Source organism: Ovis canadensis, chromosome 2 (assembly GCF_042477335.2).
Source record: "Ovis canadensis isolate MfBH-ARS-UI-01 breed Bighorn chromosome 2, ARS-UI_OviCan_v2, whole genome shotgun sequence".
NCBI lineage: Eukaryota > Metazoa > Chordata > Mammalia > Artiodactyla > Bovidae > Ovis > Ovis canadensis.
This window is the reverse complement of record NC_091246.1, coordinates 89,850,873-89,873,751: the sequence shown is the minus strand read 5'-3', so window position 1 is coordinate 89,873,751 and position 22,879 is coordinate 89,850,873. Positions and strand designations below refer to the sequence as shown.

Here is a 22,879-nt window from a genome sequence, read left to right as displayed (position 1 = left end):
AAAATGTCTTGGGCATTTTAATACAGATTGCATTGAACTGTAGATTTCCTTGATCATTGTAACAATATTCTTCCAAAACATGAACACAATATATCTTTCTGTTTGTTGTTTTCAGTCTCTTTCAGTGTCTTATAGTTTTCCAAGGTCTCTTATTGCTACTTCCTTAGGAAGATTTATTCCTACATATTTTATTACTTTTGATAGGATCATAAGTGGGATTGTTTCCTTAGCTTCTTTTTCTATTGCTGTTAGTGTATAGAAAAGCAACTAATTTTTGTGTATTACTCTTGTATACTGCAACTTTACCAGATTCAAGGGTGAGCTTTAGTAGTTTTTTGATGGTGTCTCTAGGATTTTCTGTTTAGCCATGTCACCTGCAAACAATGACAGTTTTACTTTTCCGGTTTGAATTCCTTTTATTTCTCGTCTGATTGCTGTGACTAAGATTTCCAATACTATATTGAATAAAAGTGAGAATGGACATCCTTGCCTTGTTTCTGATGTTAGAGTGAATGCTTTTAGCTTTTCACTGTTAAGAATGATGTTAGCTGTGGGTTTGCCACATATGTCCTATATATATGTTGAGGTAGATTCCCTTTATTCTCTTTCTGGAGTATTTTTATCATAAATGGGTGTTGAATTTTTTTCAAAAGCTTTCTCTGCATCTATTGGGTTTTTTTTTTTTTCCCTTCAGTTTGTTAATGTGTTGTATCACACTGATTTGTGGATGTTGAAGAATCCTTGTATCTCTGGAATAAATCCCACTCAATCATGGTGTATGATCCTTTTAATGTATAGTTGGATTCGGTTTGCTCGTATTTTGTTGAGTATTTGTGCATTTATGTTCATCAGTGATATTGGCCTATAATTTTCTTTTTTTGTGATATCTTTGCCTGGTTTTGGTATCAGGGTGATGGTGGCCTTGCAGAATGAATTCGAGAATTTCCTCCTTCTGCAATTTTTTAAACAAGTTTCAGAAAGATAGATGTTAAACACTCTTCCTTAAATGTTTCATAGAATTCACCTGTGAAGCCATCTCATCCTGGGCTTTGATTTGTTGGAAGTTTTTAAATCACTTTCATTTTTAGTCCTTGTGATTGAGCTGTTCATATTTTCTGTTTTGTTCCTGGTTCAGTCTTAAACGGTTGTATGTTCCTAAGAATTTGTCCATTTCTTCTAGGTTGTCCATTTTATTGGCTTATAGTTGTTTGTGATGGTCTCTTATAATCCTTTGTATTTCTGTGGTGGCGGTTGTAGTTCTTCCTTTTTCATTTCTAATTTTATTGATTTGAGTCCTCTCCCTTTTTTCCCTTGCTGAGTCTGGCTAAAGATTTATCCATTTTATTTTCTCAAAGAACCAGCTTTTAGTTTCATTGGTGTTTCCTGTTGTTCATCTCTGCTTAATTTATTTCTGCTCTAATCTTTACGATTTCTTTCCTTCTGCTAACTTTGGGTTTTGTTTGTTCTTCTTTCTCTAGTTGCTTTAGGTGTAAGGTTAAGTTGTTTGAGATTTTTCTTTTTTCTTGAGGTAAGATTGTTTTGTTGTATATTTCCCTCTTAAAACTGCTTTTGCTGCATCCGTTATGTTTTGGACCACCTGTTTTCTTTAGTTTCGTGGCCTGAGATGTCCCAGCACTGGTGCCTACATACTATTGGACCAGGGTGTGGTGGGTCTTGAGGCTAATATGCTAGATAGAGGAAGGATTCCACAGTGGCAGCCCACCAGCACCAGAGTCCCTGTGATAGAAGTAGTTCCCCAAGAGGCCGATGGCAATGTATTTGTCAAGGTGAGCTTCAGTTGCCTCTTAATTCTCTGGGAGACTCTCCAAGGTTAGTAGGTACATCTGACCCAGGCTCCTCTCAAATTACTTCCTCTGTCCTGGATCCAGGAAAGGTGTCAGATTTTGTGTGTGCCCTTTAAGAGTGAAGTCTTTATTTTCCCCAGCCCCCTGGGACTCCCTAAAGTAAGCCCTGCTGGCCCGGAAAGCCAAATGCTCTGGGGGCTTATCTTCCTGGTGCAGGATTCCCGGGCTAGGGAGCTAAATGCGGGACCTCTCACTCCTTTGGGAGAAGCTTTGCAATTGTTATTACTCTATTTTTGGATCACCTACCTCGGGGGGAGGTGGTTGGTGTGAGATTTGACTGTATCACAATTCTGTTATCCCTACTTGTCTCATTATGGCTCCTTCTTTATATATTAAGTTGTAAAATATATTTTCTGGTAGGTTCTGTTCTTTTTATTTATTTTTTAACTGATGGTTGTTCTGCACATAGTTGTGATTTTGGTGCACCTGTGAGAGGAGGTGAGCTCAGGGTCCTTCTGCTCTGCCATCCTGCACAGTCTTCTCAAGAACATTGGTTGTGATTTCAAATGCAGCCCCAGTATTTACTAACTGAATGACTCTGAGTTCTAACTTTCTCAACTGCCCAAGGTTGTTGTGAAGAGCAAATGAAATTTGGTAAAGTAAATAAATCTTTGTAAATTATAAACAGCCATACGGACATAGGAAATTTATGTTTCCTAGAGGCTTTTCTTTATTACATGATGTTTTACTGATTTATATTTTCTGAATGTAAACTCCACAAGGGCAAAAAATGTCATGCCTTGTTTACTTTGTACTCCAGAACCTTATATTGTAGTACATAGTAGATATAATTGTGCAACTCTGAGTTTGTGGATTACTACTACAATATCCAGAAAAACTATATTTCTAAAAACTATATATCTAAACATATCAGATTAACTACATGATTTTTTTGGATTTACCTCAAAGGTCACCTCATGTTCAGAAGACACATATAGAGGTTTTTTTTTTTTTAAGAAACTTATGTAAATCTTTCCTTAATGTGCTACTTGCTTCTATTAACAGAATGTATTTACTTAAGATGTTTCTGTTATCTTCCCAAGTCCCAGCATATATGTCAGGCCCATTTCAAGTATTATAGCTACTATTTATTGTCAGGGAAATGTACAAAAATGAAAGCATTCCTTTTATATTTTAGAATTTATGAAGCATATTTCTGAATTCTTTCAGCTCTCACAACTACTTTGTTAGGTGGGTTACTTCTTTCATATGAGAAGTAAAACCGAAGTCATGGAGTCATCAATGTCATTTTTATTCATTACCATTTGTAACAGTTTGGAAGTTATTTCACAAGTTCCCTGTGTCTGGCAAGAAACAATGCTCTTTCTAAACTGCAGTTTCAAAGAATTTTGGCTTATGAAGATTAATAGATTACACTGTGTCATATATTAAAAAGATGAGACTTAAAAGTTTCTAGGATTAGTTTTGCCATACATCAACATGAATCCGCCACAGGTGTACATTAAAATAAAGTAAAATTTAAAAAAAAAGAGGAAAAAAAAAGTTTCTAGGATTAGAATACAGCATTTCCCTCCAGAAATTATAAAAGCAAATTATCTTGTCCAGCACCACAGCAGTGATTTGCACTTGAAGATGATGCTGGGAGGGATCTTTCCAGAAGAGTGGTGAAGGATATGAACTGTCACAGCCACCTTCTCTCCTCTGGTTCCATTCGGAATGCCTGCAGCTTCCAATAGGCTGGTTGAGGGCAGAGACCTGAAGACTGGGCTTACAACTCTGGCTTTTAAAGAAGGCTCTTAACCACATGGTCAGATTTCTCTTCTAAAACAGCAATTTGCTAAAATGTTTACCCCAAATCTAAAACTACTGCTTGCTTTCAAAGTAACTAAGATAGCTCAAGATAACAGTTGCGTCCTTAACAAAGACTTACCCTTTATATAATTATAATATCATCTTTGGTTAAAATCATTTTGGAGAACTTGTGGCAATTAGCTTAAAAAAGGCTATTAACAGCTTATTAGTTTCCATGGAGCCATTACATTACAAATAAAACACAAAGATTTCAGGCACTCGCCTGGGTCCCAACATCTGTTTCAAACATATACTTTTCAAATCAAGGGTCAGACTGTTTGGATACATCTGAGACACACAACATAGACTTAATCCCACACAGTGCTTTGTTTTTATACCCCAGCATACTATTTGTCTTGGAAACTTGTGATTTCAGAAACTAACAGAAGATGACTTATAAGGAAACTTTTCCTTTTGTATATAGTTTGGAACTTTTCCTTTTGTATATAGACTGGTCTCAAAAAAGCAGAGACTTCTGGTTTTTGGAGAACAAACTAAAATATCCTAAAGGAATACCTTCATTCTTACCTGAGGTCAGACAGGTAACCAGGAGAAAGGGTCTTATTATTCTAGCGAGCTACATCCTTAGAATAGTTGGAATTTCGAATCTTTAGAGCTTCAAATTTAGAATCTGATAGTTTAGACTCTTCAGTGCTTCCCATGAATAGGAAAATCCTATGAATATTAAACATAAGACTGCTGAAAACAAAGAGGGGAGCTAGGGAAGAGAGGATACAGATAGATTTTATTTCCTCCCTTTTGTACTCTTCTGTTTTCTTGTCAGGGCAGGAGCAAGGACAAAGCCTGATTGAGAAGAAACTGGGCCGAACTGAACAAGGCAACCTGGGTCTGGAAGACTGGGCTGATTCTTCACCCCTCTCGTGATCATCGGCAAGTCTTTCTGCTGACTTGTAGGGGGTGGGGATGTCAAGAGTAGTTGGTCAGCGCCCACTTCCTCTTCACTATTCTTATTGCCATCCACGTTTGCCAGCTGGCTGGAAATGTAATATCCTTCAATCCATGAGGACCTGCTCTTTTACACTGTAACTCTGAGCTTCCCAATTCCAGAGGCTTATTAATATGAGGCAGGGGGTTTCTTTTATCTGATTCCAGCAATCTATGGCACCCCACTCCAGTACTCTTGCCTGGAGAGTCCCATGGATGGAGGAGCCTGGTGGGCTGTAGTCCATGGGGTTGCTAAGAGTCGGACACAACTGAGCGACTTCATTTTCACTTTTCACTTTCATACATTGGAGAAGGAAATGGCAACCCACTCCAGTATTCTTGCCTGGAGAATCCCAGGGACGGGGGAGCCTGGCGGGCTGCTGTCTATGGGGTCGCACAGAGTCGGACACGACTGAAGCGACTTAGCAGCAGCAGCAGCAGCAGCAATCTATATTTAGCATGAATGAAGTGTAACCCTTGGTGGGAGTTTTCATCCAAAAGTGGGTGCTGACAAGCCTGATGCAGTAGAAAGAGCTCTGGGCCTGGGGTTCTAGAACCTCGACTCCAAGGGTAGTAGCTCAGCTATGTATTAGATGTTTTCTTCATTTAAAAATTGAAAATAACACCTCTTTGTAGTATTGTAATAAGGGTAAAATAAGATAATGCCAGAGAAACTCTAGTCATTTATACTCTTGATACCTAGTAATAAATGTTAGAAGAATTTCAGCCTCTCATTGGTAGGAAATACGAGAGAGTCAAGGTGGGTGGGAGAGAAGGGGAGACTGGCTTCTCACAGAAATGTTCTCCATTTCTGCTTCCTTAAAACTCATTTCCCTGTAGCTCAGCCTCTAAGGAGGTAATAGAAATGAAATACTGGTGATGCAGTTAAGTACTACCTGAGTTACGTACTTCCTTTCCTCCTTTTCTGTAAGCATCTCGGCACCCTATGGAGTTCAGCAAATTTTGAGATGTGACCTGGAAACAGAGTGTGAATTACCCAGTGAACCACAAATATCTGACACCTGGAATCATAAATCCATATATTTGGAACATTAGTAGAGCTGTTTTTAACCCAAGTGGTAGGTAGGCTTGGTGACAACATGAAGGTACATGCCACAGAAGGTATATTATTCCCGTGGCACACCTTTTCTCCCCCGTAATTCCATATACACTTATATCACTGTGTTTGTATGATTGGCTAAAGACTGCCCTGATTAATGGCTGCATGAAAGAATAATAATTAACAATCAGAGCAAAATTAAATTCCTGGCTGATTGCGAGCCCCTGAGTAAAATGCAACCCTTAAGGATACTGTCACGTTCCTTACATTTACTTGCCTTTATGCCACCAGTCACCCTAATTAAGATAGAGATTTGTACTTATTAAAAACATATAATCTTTTGATCTTTCGAGGAGCTATTTGCCATTTTTTCCTTGCCTAACATCCCATCACCTTTCTTCTGGGGGGAACCCAGTTCAGGTGGATGGACATATGACCCAGGCCTGGTCAGTTAGAGTGCCTACCCCCACACCCCACGTTGCTTCCATCATACCTATGAACAAAGACACATTTCCTTTCTTATTCTGAACTGGGTAGCTTTCACTTGCATTCAAGAGACTCAAGCATAAAAAATTATAGCCAACACTTTTGGGTCTGATTTAGCAATGGTTAACACCATGCTTATTATTTAAGCATGTAGAGCAGTTCCAAGAGTGTTTTAGCAGTAAGAATAAGAAAACATGTCTAACTTATTGAGTCAATAATATCCTCTAGAGACTTCATGGGAAACAGATTCCGCTGTCACCTCTATAGTTGGATTTTGTGAGCTAAACTTCCACCCTGCCTTAAAACAAAAGTCAACACGCACAGATTTCACAAGATTGTTTTACTAGAATTTAGCAGGGAGGAGATGATATAGTCAAATTTTCAAAAAAGAAAACCTTCAGACTGATCTCAGCCAAATAAAATTCAAGTTCTTATTTCAGTCTCAACTGGCCTGGGTACTGAAGCAACCTCTCTGGGCATGCACTGTTCAAACTGAGTTGTGTGGCCACCCTTTCATGCCCTTGAGCTCTCTGCATCATGTCTCAGCAATCCCAGACACGAATTCTGAAAAATTCCTTCCGCCTATATGGTTTTCCTCATCCAGCTGAGAATGCTGCTGGCTACTGTGAAGCTGTTCACCAACCATAGGCTCTGGTCCATACAGCCTTCTTCTTAAACTCTGGGAGAACTCTCAAGGACAGCAGGGTAGCTAAAGGGGACAAAAAAAAAAAAAAAAAAAAAGCACACTGTTTCATTTGGTGCAGTTACATTTGAAAAGATCATTTAGATAAAAAAAAGGTGTCAGAACAGAACTTGACTTGTTCCTGCTTGGCTAATCTATAAGAATTACTATCATGCCTTAGACAGAATTTTAATGGAAGAGACCATTAGTAAAGGTTGAGGAAAAGGTTTGTTTTAAGTTACTTTGCAACCAGCTAGTGGGAAATTCCACAAAATTAAAACAAACTGACCTCTGGGGTGCTGGTGATGCTTTTTTTCTTAATCCGAGTGCTGACTACATAGGTATGTTCCCTTTGTAAAAATCTACTTGTGCACTTTTCTACACGAATATAACTTTTCCACTAAATGTCTTATTAAAAGGTAAACAAACTGATCCTGTAATGAAGTTAGGTTCATGGGCTCAATTTAAAGTAAGGAAGTTGTGTGTAATCCCTCTAGGTAACTTATTATATATCTTATTTTAGAATATGAATATAAACATCACTATATTGTGGAGAAGGCAATGGCACCCCTCTCCAGTACTCTTGCCTGGAAAATCCCATGGACGGAGGAGCCTGGTGGGCTGCAGTCCATGGGGTCGCTGGGAGTCGGACATGACTGAGAGACTTCACTTTCACTTTTCACTTTCATGCACTGGAGAAGGAAATGGCAACCCACTCCAGTGTTCTTGCCTGGAGAATCCCAGGGACGGGGGAGCCTGTTGGGCTGCCGTCTATGGGGTTGCACAGAGTCGGACACGACTGAAGCGACTTAGCAGCAGCAGCAGCAGCAGCAGCAGCAGCAGCAGCATCATCAATATTTTGATATATTTTTGAAGTATAATAGTGTGAGAGAATGAAGATAAGCCAGAGTTACACAATAATTATGTGTGACTCTAATAAGCCCTTGAATATATGACCAAGTGAACATGTACTTCCTTGACGCAAATAACAATTTCTCACTGGAATTAACTGTTATCTTCATGACCTAAGACAGCATATGTTGGGAACAACCAATGGTATTATATGGACCCATGGCCCTTAAAAATGAGTCTAAACTCCCCAAGGGAAATAAGTGGAGGAAGTCCTAGTAGCAAGTTTCTTGGGAATGGTCAAGTGAAAATATGTCAGACCACTGCTCTGATCCTCAGTGAAGCTCTGTGGTTGATCAGAATCACCTTCCTACACATGCCCTTCCACCCACTTTAGAGGTAGAACAATACATTAGATAATTCTTGCTTGTTAAGCAATCAATACAATACACCATACTTAAAGCAAAATATGGTCAGTTATCACAAGAGTAGGCCAACAGGCAACTTTCCCAAGGTAAGACTTTCCAGTGCAGTAACTTAAAGCATGTCAGGGGCATCAATGGCAGCCACTGGGAGGATCCTGATCCCCAAGTCCCAAGATGTGGATGACAGTACAAGCTGTCTTGGACCACAGAACCAGCACCCAGAAGACATTTGAGGTTTCAGTAAAAACATATATGTAATTTGCACAGAAAGACTGCTTATATTTGTGGATCCTGCAGTCATAGTTTAACAGTCAATAGAGATGTATAAAAAACACGCTGCTGCTGCTAAGTCACATCAGTCATGCCCGACTCTGTGCGACCCCATAGACGACAGCCCTCCAGGCTCCTCCGTCCCTGGGATTCTCCAGGCAAGAACATTGGAGTGGGTTGCATTTCCTTCTCCAATAAAAAACATGAAAACCATCTAAATGCCTGGAAGCATGGGAAATGTCCAATTCCCCTGGAAAAATACTATACAGCCATGAAAAACACTTATGCAGCTAGTGTAAGAATAGGTTAAAATGCTTTTAATAATTTTAAAGTAAAAAAAGGCAGTACTCAGAGCATGTATGTACATTTTTCAATTGGCTATGATTATAACAATGTTAAAACTTACACACAGAGGGGGTAACAGGAAAAATAATCAAAATTGTTATTGTGCAATGGGATTCTGGATTCCTCTTTGCTTATTCTTTTTTACTTTTCTGAATTTTCTAATTTTTATTTAGTCATATTTTATGATTACAAGAAAACATTTAAAAAACACTTAAATAAAAATTAAAGACCACGGAACTCTTCTTTTTAAATCTACTTTCGAATTCAAAAATGCCACATTGGTGACAGCTTCAGATTGCTTCTCTAAATTGAACCAAGATGACCCTTTCAGGAGCCAGCATACACTAGGATGCTGTTCTCCAGTACAGACAACACTGGATGGTTTTCACCTATGCTGGGTATAAAGGATGAAAGTAATACCTTTTAAAAGATCCTTGGATTTTGCTGAGAGTCCTTCCTTAGGGCTTTCCATGATGCTGAACAGCCAGTCAATGAACTAGAGTGAAAATGAAGAATTGTATCAGATAAACAATCTGAGGATCGGTAAGACATCATTCAAACCCTTGGACCTGAACATATGCCTAACAGGACAGCAGTCCCCAGATAATACAGTCCCCAGATAATACTTGCCTGGGCTGGGAGAGTGAAGAGATGTGACCAGGCACAAGAGATGGAAATGTTGGAGACAGCTCTCAGTTAAATGACCCAGCAAAGTCAAACCTCCTTCTTTTGCTGATTATCCTGGGACTTACTATAGCTTAAGAGTGGAGTAGACAGGGGCCCAGAGAGCCTCTGGTGTGCCATGAACATTCTCTCTCATTCTAAGAGATAGAATGGGGCCTCTCATCATTCTAAGAGGCCCCAGAAAGAGTAAGAGCCTTGCCCAAGTCCACTCCCCATGACTGGCAGAGTCAAGATCTGAACCAAGTACACCTGGCTTCAAAGCCTCACACTCCTTCACACCATGCTGCCTGCCACCTGGTTCTGTGTGCATTTACTATCCTAGGTGGATAGTAAATGGGTAAACACATCAGCTGTAAGCCCCTGTTACTAAAATATGTTTCTGTAGCTATGCATAGTTTTTGTGCCCAAATGGATATGAAGCCAAGTTGAAATGCAACAGAAAAGGCATAAGACAATTTGCTAGGTAGACCCAAGCGTGTTAACTGCAAATAAATCCTGCAAACAAGGTAGAAACTCCACATACTCATGAGTTTGACTGATCTCCCAGGTATAGCCAAAATTGTTTTTGAATTAGATACTGGGTGATTTCATTGACTGAATGTTCCCTGTCTTGACTCACTAAAAAACACCAGTCATAAGTACTAGGCATTTTAATTTTGGACATAGACTGTGGGTTGAAAAGAAAACAGAAAAATATTCCTAATTCCCTGCTTTAATTAAAATTTTTTCTTTATTTTCTTTTCCTCAATTTTGTTTTATCATATCCTGCTGGTAAGTAAATAAGTACTACAAATACGTAATAGATGCAAGATGTCTATGCTGTAGTCCAAAAGGAACAGGGTGTCCCAGACCAGAAATAATTAAAGTGCAAAAGAAAATAAAAAATTAGAGTTAATAACACTAATGCTTATCAGGTTTAAGAAAACAAAGGGATTTTATTTGAGATGTTCAATGGAGTTGTTCATGGCTGAACTGTGGGTCCACAGTTCAGAAATATTTTTAAAGACTCAGGTTTAGATTTTACAAGTAAGCCACAAAGTTAGCTGTAAGCTTTCAGCCTCATAAAGATCCAGTTTAATTAAATGGGATTCAAAAAAATCCTTCAATTGACAATTTAAGACAGGTTAGAGCCATGCAATGAGAAATATAGGATGCACCTCATTTTCAAATGCTCTGCAGGACAGCTAGTAGCCTGGGGAAACTCTATTAAAAACCAAAGGTACTCCCTATAGTTTGTGTTTTCCTGAGGGCAAAGGTGATGACATTAGGCCTTTACAGATCTCCCCAAGGTATCTAGGCCAGAAGCACCTGGAACGTGGCTACTACATGGAATGAGCTGTGGGGAGCCTTAAATATGGTAAAAGGTGGGCATTCCAGATTCACAGTCCCCCCGGAAGATTTCCGCCTGTGTATTGGTGATCACCCCCTCCCTTGCTCATCAACTGTATCCTTACCACGTGTGAGCATGCTCTGGCATGTCCGACTCTTTGTGACCCACTAGGGCCACTGCAGCCCACCAGGCCACTCTGCCCATGGAATTTTCCAGGGAAGAATACTGGAGTGGGTTGCCATGTCCTACTCCAGGGGATCTTCCCAACCCAGGGATCAAACCTGGGTCTCCTGCATTGGCAGGTGGATTCTTTAACACTGAGAGCCACTGGGGAGGCTCATCCTTATTGTACCATCTTGCAATTTTGAACTTGCCTTCCTGTCTGTCTTCACTATGAAATTTTGAGCTTTCAGAGAGTTACTCATCCTTTATCCCCAGGATCAAGAACACGTAAGTCTTCAACAAATGAAGGCAAGCGCAAGCTCCACCTCAGCCCTAACTGTAAGCAAGTTGTTGCCATTATCACTGTTGTTTTCAGTCAGCAGATACCCTGAGCCTGAGCTACCCTCAATCTCTGAGGCCCTGCATCTGGCTGAGATCTGAGACTGAGTAAGCAAGCCTGTTGTGTGACTCAGGTTGCACTTATCTCCCACTGCAATTCTACAGCAGAAGCTGCCGAACAGAAAACGGCTGCCTGCCCTAAAGCAGGTGGCTGCCCGCCTCACCTTCTGGGTCTGTTCCTTCCATGGCTCTTTCTGCAGCAGAAGAGGCATGCTACTGGGAAGGAGAGTGAGAGCCTCCTGCAGAGTGACCCTGTGTAATGGACTCCTGCCAAGTAAGCTTGATGCTGGCCCAGCTGGGCCATTTTCCTGATGCCATGGTAACCAACTGGCACTGAGGCCAAGGAGGAGAGGGGCAGCATGATCTGCCCATGCAACCACTGCGGCTGCAAAGATCAGCAACAAGAAGTCCAAAGCCTACGGCAAAGTAGAAACAGGGTTAGGTCACAGACTTTAACAGTGCAAAGTAACACATGTTCACACATACAGCTCTCATCGGGAGGAAATGTTATCTTCCCCCTCGCCGAAGCCTTCCTCCTGCCCCACCCCTACCCCAGAAGAGGAACTGGATGGGATAGCAAACCATTTCTATGCTTAATTCAGAAGGTTTGAAGGATCCTCTTTCGTGAGTAGAGAAGGCCCAGCAGTTTCATTATTATTGTTCTAACATTTCAAGAGGAACATAATTTATTGAATGCCTAATCATACTGAGATCCAAACATTCCTCCTCTGTTTTGGTGTTTTCAAAGAGATTTAAAAATTAATTAAGAGAGATATGAACAGGGATATTAAGGTTTATTATCATGTGGCCAAAACTAAAAAAATATGTATAGTATATTCTGTTTTTGAACAGAAACAACATATGACTTTCCATATGCATTTAAAAAATCTGTTTAGAATCCATGCATTTAGATTTTGTAGACTAGACATGTAGAAATGGTGATAACAAGAGCTACCTCTGAGTTACTGCATTACTGTGATTTAAATGATTCTTGCTGCTTATTTGTATTTTCTAAGTTTCAAAAGATTTTTGTAAGAAAGCAGAGAAAGTTAATATAAACTTTGGAAATAAGAGGAAAGCTCAAAAAAAAAGCTTAAAAAGTACCCCTCAATCTCTTAAAATGCCTAATCTCATTAGTAAAAATTTCAAAAAGACACACAGCCCTGCAGAAAAGCTGGGCAGAATATCAAACAATATCTCAGGTTACACATATTTTACTCACACAAGTAAACAGCAGATCTATGAAACATGGCTATGGAAAAATACAACAACAAGAAAAAATGCACAGCTGAGTCAAGAAAATGGCAAGAATAGGAAAGTGCTTCCTTCATTTTTTTTCATTAATGTTTTTTTTTTTCTGGTCTTATTCACCTAATACTAGTGATGGTTAACCTCTTTGGGTCATAGATCATTTTCAGGTGGGGTGAAAATTCCCCTTCAATATGTGCGTGTAAGTACTGGCACAAACACAGATTACTTGCACACACTTCAGGAACCCCTTCAAACCACGTGTTTAAAGCCAAGCTCTGGACCACGGTGGAGGCTAGAGCCCTGTACCCCACAGTCTTTGTGGGATCCAGCTCAAGTACACAGGACCCTAGATTCCCCCCCTAGCCAGAACTTCTGTGTACTGCCTGTCAAGGGAGGTGTTCTGCTGAAAATATTTTTCAAAGGGCAGCTGTGGGCATCTTCAAGATTCTGGTAAGAACACCCATTTCCTGTGATGTCAGAGAATTGCCATCCTTGTTTCCCAAAAATGAGGGGAGAAAAGAGAGCTGCAAGCAGCAACATGTTCCTCTTTTGGGAGACTAAATATACTCTGTATTTTAAGAAAGCCACAAATGACTCCTCTAGACTGTACCTCATCAAGAGCCACGTTCTGAACATACATTGACTGGTAAGCAACATTTCTGATATAACCCATCAGTTCCAAGAGCCACTCCATTCTCTTCAACACGCCTGAAACAAAAGGACATGTATTACCAGACCATGGTTTTTCTTTGCAGTGTAAGATAGATCAATAATAATTATCATAACTAAAGCAAAAGACCCGCTGAGGACTATACAACAGCTACAAGTCCTCTTATGGTACCTGAGATTGTTCTCACTCAAGAGATTTTTTTTAATACTGTTCACATCAGATGACCTTATTTTGGTCTTTATTTTTATTTTATTTTATTTTTTTAAAATTTTAAAATCTTTAATTCTTATATGCGTTCGCAAACATGAACCCCCCTCCCACCTCCCTCCCCATAACATCTCTCTGGGTCATCCCCATGCACCAGCCCCAAGCATGCTGTATCCTGCGTCAGACATAGACTGGCGATTCAATTCTTACATGATAGTATGCATGTTAGAATGCCATTCTCCCAAATCATCCCACCCTCTCCCTCTCCCTCTGAGTCCAAAGGTCCATTATACACATCTGTGTCTTTTTTCCTGTCTTGCATACAGGGTCGTCATTGCCATCTTTCTAAATTCCATATATATGTGTTAGTATACTGTATTGGTGTTTTTCTTTCTGGCTTACTTCACTCTGTATAATCTGCTCCAGTTTCATCCATCTCATCAGAACTGATTCAAATGAATTCTTTTTAACGGCTGAGTAATACTCCATTGTGTATATGTACCACAGCTTTCTTATCCATTCATCTGCTGATGGACATTTAGGTTGTTTCCATGTCCTGGCTATTATAAACAGTGCTGCGATGAACATTGGGGTACATGTGTCTCTTTCAATTCTGGTTTCCTCGGTGTGTATGCCCAGCAGTGGGATTGCTGGGTCATAAGGTAGTTCTATTTGCAATTTTTTAAGGAATCTCCACACTGTTCTCCATAGTGGCTGTACTAGTTTGCATTCCCACCAACAGTGTAGGAGGGTTCCCTTTTCTCCACACCCTCTCCAGCATTTATTGCTTGCAGATTTTTGGATCGCAGCCATTCTGACTGGTGTGAAGTGGTACCTCATTGTGGTTTTGATTTGCATTTCTCTAATAATGAGTGATGTTGAGCATCTTTTCATGTGTTTGTATTTTTAAAAGCTAAATTTATTCTTCAAACCTGATAAAATGGTCAAATGCATTTAATGGAATTTCTCAACACTAAACACTGGGAGAAACTGGGCATGCCCATGAGTTAGTAGTGTTAAATCTTTGATAATTAATTGTTCTTATAGTCCTCCCTTGCTTAAAGTTCTCAATTTATGACAAAATCATACAGAATACCTATCCTAAAGACATTTAAAAAAGCGCCAAAACCAAAACCCAGCTGTAGTAGGCTCAACAGAGAACAAACATTAACATAAATATTATTTTTTCCTTTCAAAAATGAGGATTCCCAGCAAAGCAAAGACTACTTGGAGAGATCTTCAAAATTTAGTGCATGAGAGGAAAATGGCACTGTGTTTGTGCCAGTACTTACACACACATATTGAAGGGGAATTTTCACCCTGGCTGAAAATGATCTATGACCCCAAAAAGGTTAACTACCACTAGTATTAGGTGAATAAGACAAAAAAAGAAAAAAAGATTAATTAAAAAAAAAAAAGGAGGAAGCACTTTTCTACTCTTGCCATTTGAAAATTCAAACTAAATTTGCAGGCCAGCTGGTTACAACCAAAGGCAATATCAAATTTATTTGTTTCTTTCATGTAGCTTCATGCTTAATTGGGAACACCTACTGGTTTTCTACCGGATAAATACACTTCTGAGGTCGAGTGAAAAAAATCTCATTTTTCACCACAGGTTCACTTTTCCTTGGGCATGCACTAAGGTGGACAGGAGACAACTATCTCAGTTGCCAAAAAGGAAGAAGAATCAAAATTTCCTACACAATCTTGCAAACAGTATTTAAACTGCATTTGTCAGTCTTCTCTCATAGCCTTCAAAATACAAGAGATGGGGAATATGGCTTACAAGGGCCTTCTAGTCACATCCAGTCTGATCAGAACCTGAACATAGATTTGGAAAATTACAAGCATATGACCAAAGGCATGGAGGAGAAATGAGGGCGCTCCCTATTTATTTTTTTCCTCCTATTAATTTTTAACTGGAGGATAACTGCTTTACAATATTTGCTGACCTTTGCCATACATCAACATGAATCAGCCACTGGTATACATTTATCCCCTCCCTTCTTAACCCCCTCCCCCCTCCCACGCCTTCAAGTTGTCACAGACCCTGGGTTGAGGGAAGTCTCTCTTTAGATGACTATTACAGCATAAATGTCTAAAACGGCCTAAAAGTTGCACCATTCATTAGCAGAGCTTCAGGCCTGCAGTTTCTGGCGTGAGGATGTACTCAGGGTGTCCAGATTTTATTTTTCTCACCCCTGAGAAGTTCTTCTCTAGAATAACTATTTAATTTGTGCTTGCTGCTTTCTTTTTCCGTTTGTTAAATGACCACCCAAACGCCATGTTCATGCAAACATCAGGAAGAATCCATTAGCATCCATCTGTTTGAGAAACAGGAGCAGGCAGATTCAACCTGGTAAACCTGCTTATATCTCTGTGGGCCTGGAGGGCCAAATATGAGATCCAAATCTCCAGCAGAATTTATTCGCACCTCCGAAGAGTTGATGCTGTGAGCTGTAATGGTGCTGCTCATTTGGGGGTAACAAGTCCTCACCCGTGTCAAGAAGCCCTAACCTAGTTTTTAAGTTGAGGAAACAATGATAACCTCAAAGAGATGGGAGGCATGTTTGTCTGTCCCGATGTGCTCCCTGGCTGCCCTTACCGGTGTTGGCGTGGCTCACAATCCGTGCCTGGTACAAGCTGTGCAGTGTCATCCAGGCCAGCGTGTCTTTTTCACGGTGCTGGACAGCAACACTGAGCACATCAGTCAAGCCCATCAAGGGGAATCGTCCTTGAGAGACCAAGTAGAGCCTGACAAAGGCAGCCTTTTCTAGGCTACTCTGCAAAAAAAGCAAATTGTTCAGTTTCTATTACATTAACTGAAGTTGTTACAGAACCTTTGGGCAAGGGCAAAAGAGAAAGGGTGAGTTTGAAGCTGATTACCACTCCAAATGCTAAAACTGTTTCCTGCACTGTGTAACCTATCTGCCTGTGTGCTGTCTTAAAATGTACCTATAGACAGTTGTAATGTCACCTTTTGTTTTCTCATAAAAACCATCAATGATTTCAAGGGTCAACTGATGTGTGTATTTAGTAAAGACACACAAATAATAACAATGGTAACCAACAAATACAGTACTTACAATGTGCCAGGCACATTTGAAGCACTTAACCTGTGTTAATTTGGCATTTCACAAAGTTTGGTACCCAGACCTCTGGGACCCCAAGACCCTTTTGGAAAAGAGGGTCTATGAGGTCAAACTATGTTCATAATAGACCCCAAACAGGAGTAATATTCACTGTAGTTTGTACTGACACTGGCAATTTTTTAAAAAGCTAGTTTCATTTAAAATATCCTTGTAAGCAATAAAATTACTAGTTTTGTTAAGCCTCTGCTCTTGAATATACATCTTTGTAATGTTCTGTATGACCAAATGGGAAGCATGCATAAAGCTCTTGTGTTGCACCCCCAAGTGTGATGGTCATCTCAAGGAGAAAGTTGTGAGAGGGAGTTGTGAGCTGAAATAGCCACTCTTTTCAGAGACCATTTACTTGAAAGAATGACTGATAAACAAACGATGGTTATGAAAACTGAGTATTTGATTATTTTTTACAAGTGAAGGAAGTGAGACTGCCATTTCCAAGGAAAATACTTGACAGCCATTAGTGCCAATGACAAAATGTGTGCTTTTAAGCGAAAATTAGATTTTTGGAAAATCTGTATCTGCTACTATGACTTTGGCAGCTTCCCAAGATACATGTAAGACATATATACATAAAAGACTTTTCTGATGAGGTTGCTGTCACTATTTGTAATAGTGACAAATACGATGTTTTGATGTTTATAATGAAATGTACCAACATTTGGAAGATTTTCAAAATTTAGCGACTCAATATTTTTCAAATGACCAATATATCTTACAGATCTTGCAAGTGTATCTTAAAAAATCATGCATTAGTAAAAGATCCATAGTGCAATGGACCAATGGATTTCATTGTAACAGAGTACGTGACGTTCACCGACCTGCTTTCAGATTCCACACTGCAACTAACCTATAAGAAACCACCACTTGGTGAGTTTTGGTACAATATCAAAGAAAGATATCCACATGTTATCTGAAAAGACTACTAACACTCTTTCCCATTCTACCTTCGTATCTGTGTGAGGCTGGGTTTTCTTCACACACTTCACCAAAACGACATCACAACAGATTGAATGGAGTAGCAGCCATGAAAATCCAGCTGTCTTCTATGAAGACACTGAGGAGACTTACAAAATGTAAGACAAAGCCACTTTTCTAACTTTCTAAACTAACCTGTTTTTTGGAAAAAAAAATTTTCTTCCATGTTAAGATGCAATGGATTTATTACTACTTTTAAGAAATGTTCTAAAAACTTTCTAGTTTTAATTTCTAACATGGTAAACATTGACAGATAGAACCCACATAAACAAAAGCTCTTTGAAGTCCTTGATAATTTTTAAGACAGTAAAATGGCCCTGAGACCAAAACGTTTGAGGACCACTGTATCAATCATTTCATTCTCGTAGTAACACTGAGCAATACATTACTATTATCACCTCCTTTACAGATGAGGAGACTGAAGCACAGAAGTTAGGAAACTTGCTTAACGCCATAGAGTAAGAACTGAAACCCAAGGAGTCTCAGCTCTTCACCTGTACTTTCTTATCTCTGTTCTTTCTACAAATGAATAGAAAAACAGAGGGCTCAGCAGAACACATACTCTTGGGGGGACATCAGAACACAATTTAGAATGTTCTAGTGACAATGTTCTGAACAGCACTTTAGAAATGCAAGTGAGTAACATAGCCACTTTGAGCTTTAGGTACCACAAAGTAAATTATGTTAACTTCCAACTATACAACCTGAATATAATAACAAGATATAATACATTACACGAATGTAATAATTATGATAATGTTATTACTGAATACTTGCCTTGGGTCAGGCACTTTTCCAAAACTTAACATGGATTAAGTCGTTTAACTCTCAAACCGACACTAATAGGTATGTGCTATTATTTCCCTTTTATAGATCAAGAAACCGAGGTAGAGAGAGAATATGACACTTAACCAAGGTCACATTGCTAGTAAATTAGAGACTGGATTTCACACCCGAGCAGTGAGGTGCCCGAGTGCATTCTCTCAAGCATTTCCTTTTAAATTGCGTGGGCTGTGCTGTGCTTAGTTGCTCAGTCATGTCCGACTCTGCAAGCCCATGGTCTGTATGTAGCCTGCCAGGCTTCTCTGTCCTTGGAATTCACCAGTCAGGAACACTGGGTGGGTAGCCATTTCTCCAGGGGATCTTTCTGGAGGATTCAATGGACAGAGGCTACAGTCCATGGGGTTTTAAAGAGTTAGACACAACTGAGTGACTAATGCTTTTTACCCATAGGGAACACTAAAATGTTCTTGATAAAGTGCGATTAATTAGGTTAAAAAGTTATCATTCATCTGTCCATTTATACTACTACATATATACAATGGAATATATATTACTCAGCCTAAAAAGGAATGAAACTGGGTCATTTGTAGAGATGTGGATGGACCAGAGACTGTCATACACAGTGAAGTGAATCAGAAGGAGAAAAATACCGCATATTAATGCATATATGTGGAATCTAGAAAAACAGTACAGCTGAATCTGTTTGCAAGGCAGAAATAGAGAACAAATGTATGGACACAGAGAAGGGAATGGGGAGGCCAGATGAACTGGGAAACTGGGATTGACATATGTACACTAGCGTGAATAAAACAGATAACTTATGAGAACCTACTCTATAGCACAAGGAATTCTACTTGATGCTCTGTGGTCCCTAAATGGGAAGGAAATCCAAAATAGAGTGGATGCAGGTACACAACTGATTTATTTCTCTGTACAACAGAAACTAGCACAACAACGTAAAGGAACTATGTTCCAGTTGAAAAAAAAAGTTATTCATTCATCTACCCATTTATACTACTGCATAGCCAACCGTACTAGGCTGGACATGAGACCCCACAGTGAAAGAGAGAGTTTCCTGAAATTGGCCAGTAACTAACAAATATGAAACAAAGTGAACTTCAGCCAAAAGGACACTATAACCATATCAACTGTAATACCCATCTCAATAATGGAAAAACACATGGATATGTTATTACCTCGGTAATCTGGGCAATCCGATTGGCTTCATCATCGGTCATTTCCGAGAGGCACTTTGCTACGCTGATATACAGCTCTAGATCATTTCTCTGGTAAAGAAAAATCCCAAGCACGTCAAAATACAGTGTAAGATAACACCTGTTTTCTCACTGCTCTGACAAATCTTTAGCTTTGCTTATCTCCATGAACAGCAGCTGATGAGATTTTAATTTTAACCAAGCCACAACTCGTGGCCAACTTTTTATCATTTAGGAAGCATCTTTCCTGTTATTTGGTGTATTTTGCTTGGCTGTACTTTTCCCTCCTGATCAGAACCCATCATTCTCGATGGATTTTCTACTTCTTTGTACAACTACATTTCAGAAGTCTGTTGGGGGAGGGGCAAAGCTAGTATTAAGTCACCTGATGCAAATATTAAGTGTGTTGGACAATACGCCCAAAGATTCCTCAGGTGTAAGGGTTTCTGAACTTGCTCATCTTCTACAGGCATTTGGTAAAAGACCTGAGAACAAATTTCCTGGTGCTACACTGGTTAACCTGCTTCAAGGCATGCTCAAAACTTTGTTTCTAAATTTTCAACCTCAATTTAGATTTTGGAAGCAAACATTCTTAGTGAAGAATGTGGTTATTTCTTGCTAGTCTTCCCACCACATTCTTAAAAACATATACCTCCCTGCTTTGCCAAAAAGGCTTTAAAAAATCCCAAACACAAATTGTCAGGAATGCAAATATTTTTGTTCCTCACCCGAATCTTATTTGGCAGGAGGTCAAAAATTTTCCTAGTAGCCTCGCTGAGCAGACTCCAGAGGTGGTGGGAAGGGCTGGGCAGTTTCATGGCCTGACTCAGGCCCTGTAAGGCACTTGGGCGTAACTCAGGACTGGAGAGTGGGGAAGCTGCTTTAAAAACTGCCACCATTAAGCTTTCAACAAAACCCACGATCTGTTCATCAGAGACATGTTTTATCCATGAAGGCACAGATAGGAGAAGGTATTTCTTGATATTCAGCTGAAAGAGAAACCAAAGAGGTCAGATGTAAACAGGCAAGTCCGGGTTTGTAATGCTCAAAACCTCTAGGTCATCACCGTGTCGGAGGGTAAAATGAAATTTTAAAAGGTTCAGGTTGCTTCCTAAACCCTCATTTCCCCACAGCTTCATGGGCAAATGGACCACCAATGACTGTGATGTTAGCTGCTTCAGTGACTTCTGATCTAGGGTGCCTGTGTGGATATACGGTATCTGCCAATCCATCTGTGAACTACTCATCTCAAATCTTGGGTCTTTCCAGTGAGGGGAATAAAATGCTACTTCTCAAAGTACATGACAGTTGCTATTCAGTCTTAAAAGGTCACATTTGCTAGCCAGAAAAGCTACTGGAGATGAAGGCTTGACTGCTGGAAATTGGCTAAACAGAATATTTGATATTATTCATTTCTTCTTCTGAGAAAGCATGAGAAAATAATCAGGGGAACAGGAGTTCTGGGGCCAATTCTGAGCCAAGAAGAACCAGTCATGCATGTGAAACTGACCACAGTGTCTTAGAGTTCAGGATAGCTAAGAAGGGGCACAGTAATGATAGCTATGAGCCCTAGACTGTAAGGAAGCAGGCTTCAAAAATTCTTAGTAAACGTTAAGTATGATACTAAAGGAGCAGCAAGTCTGAAAGAAGTGTTTTATAAAATAAAATCTGACAAAAATCGGTAAATTTCTAAAAAGATCAATGTAGCTGCATGAGTTACACAATATTTCACATTAAAGAACATGCCATTTCAGATCTTTTTTTTAAATGAGAAGGTACATAATTAAAAAATGAATTTACAATTTGTTAATTAACAAAGATAATAAGAAAGGTTCCTAATCAAAGATGAATATTAAAAAAAAAAAAAGGACAGATTTAAAGGAGAAATGGAGGGATAACTAAAGCCTAGAAAAATATCTGAGCTCAAGAAAACAGGCAGTTAGAATTATAGATGATTTAAAAGGAAGGAAGCATTAATAGAACAGTGTTGAAAGCACAGGCTTTTGAGTCAGCCAGTGTTTCCATTGATGAGCTATATAACCTTTGCTTAACCTCTACTTGCCTCAGTTTATCAACCTGTAAAATCGAAATAATAAAAAAAAAATCTACTTCTCAGAGGTGAAATAAGTGAGACACAAAAGTTTTCATATTGTACGATTCCATTCCAAAGAATTTCTAAAATTTATATGAAATGTAAATTTATATGAAAGTTCTTTAAAGTAACAAAATTATAGAGACCAAAAGAAGATCAATGGTAGCCTGGGTCTGAGATTGGGAGTGGGGATTAACTATAAGTAGGCACAATGGAATTTTTTGGGGGTGGTGGAAATGCTATTGATGGTGGATGAAAATGTATAAATGTACTAAGACTCATTAAAATTATATACTTAAATAGCCATATTTTATGGAATATAAATTATAACTCAATAGAGCGGTAAAAAGATTAGCCTATCAGGGTTGTACATATGCATGCGTGCTCAGTCGCGTCCAACTCTTTTGCGACCCCATGGACTGTAGCCTGCCAAGCCTCTCTGTCCATGGAATTCTCCAGGCAAGCATACTGGAGTGGATAGCCATGCCCTTCTCCAGGGGATCTTCCCGACCCAGGGATCAAACCCATGTCTCTTTCATCTCCTGCACTGGCAGGTGGATTCTCTACCACTAGTGCCACTTGGAAAGTCCCTGTCAGGGTTGAAGAGAGATTAAATCTGATGACTGACAGTGTTCACTGAGTGCTTACCAGCAGGAGGAACGTAACAAGTGCTCATTAAATGGCAGCTAGATGGGAGCTGCTTGGAGCAGACAGGTCACAGCAGCTACAGATGTCAATGACACTGCCCTTAAATTAAGAAGAATTAGGAGATGTAGGAAAAGTTTTTTTAAAAATAAAAACAAGAGAGTAGAGACTAAAGTCAAAAGACAAGGGCTTTTTCAGGAAAGACTACTGTCCTCCACTTTTGATACTAGCATTCTTTTGGGATTTCAAATAATTTGACCCGGGAAGAGAAGAGGAGCCTTGCCTAACTTTTTTGTGGTTAACAAAGCTTTGGGGTTCTTAATCTGGCAGGGAGATTAGTAAAGTGAGTAACAGACTACTTGGAAGATTAGCCAGGGCAATTTGAAAATGTTTGGGCACAATGTTTAGCCCTGGAAATGCACCTTAAAAACAAGCAAAGTAACAGAGTATTCTGTTGCCCAGGTGCCTATTGAAATTTATACGGAATTCCAGAAGACACTTGAGTGTGGGCAGTTCAGCAGACAGCTTAGTGATCTGGAAACCCTAAGAGAGCCTCCCAGGCTTCCAGGAGTTGAGCAC

General features: G+C 39.6%; 1 protein-coding gene across 2 annotated transcripts in view; it reads right to left on the bottom strand.

Annotated features, from left to right (window-relative positions):
- Positions 1-6,493: 6,493 nt before the first annotated feature.
- FOCAD (focadhesin) overlaps positions 6,494-22,879 on the bottom strand; it is a 305,222-nt gene continuing 288,836 nt past the window's right edge. For both annotated transcript variants that reach the window (XM_069576651.1, XM_069576652.1), the window contains exons 38-44: positions 20,292-20,552; positions 19,546-19,635; positions 16,048-16,225; positions 13,176-13,273; positions 11,479-11,730; positions 9,160-9,235; positions 6,494-6,877 (exon numbers count right to left, since the gene is read on the bottom strand). In XM_069576651.1, the coding sequence (XP_069432752.1) occupies positions 6,804-6,877; positions 9,160-9,235; positions 11,479-11,730; positions 13,176-13,273; positions 16,048-16,225; positions 19,546-19,635; positions 20,292-20,552 (1,029 nt within the window). In that variant the 3' untranslated portion in view covers positions 6,494-6,803. The remainder of the gene's footprint in view (positions 6,878-9,159; positions 9,236-11,478; positions 11,731-13,175; positions 13,274-16,047; positions 16,226-19,545; positions 19,636-20,291; positions 20,553-22,879) is intronic.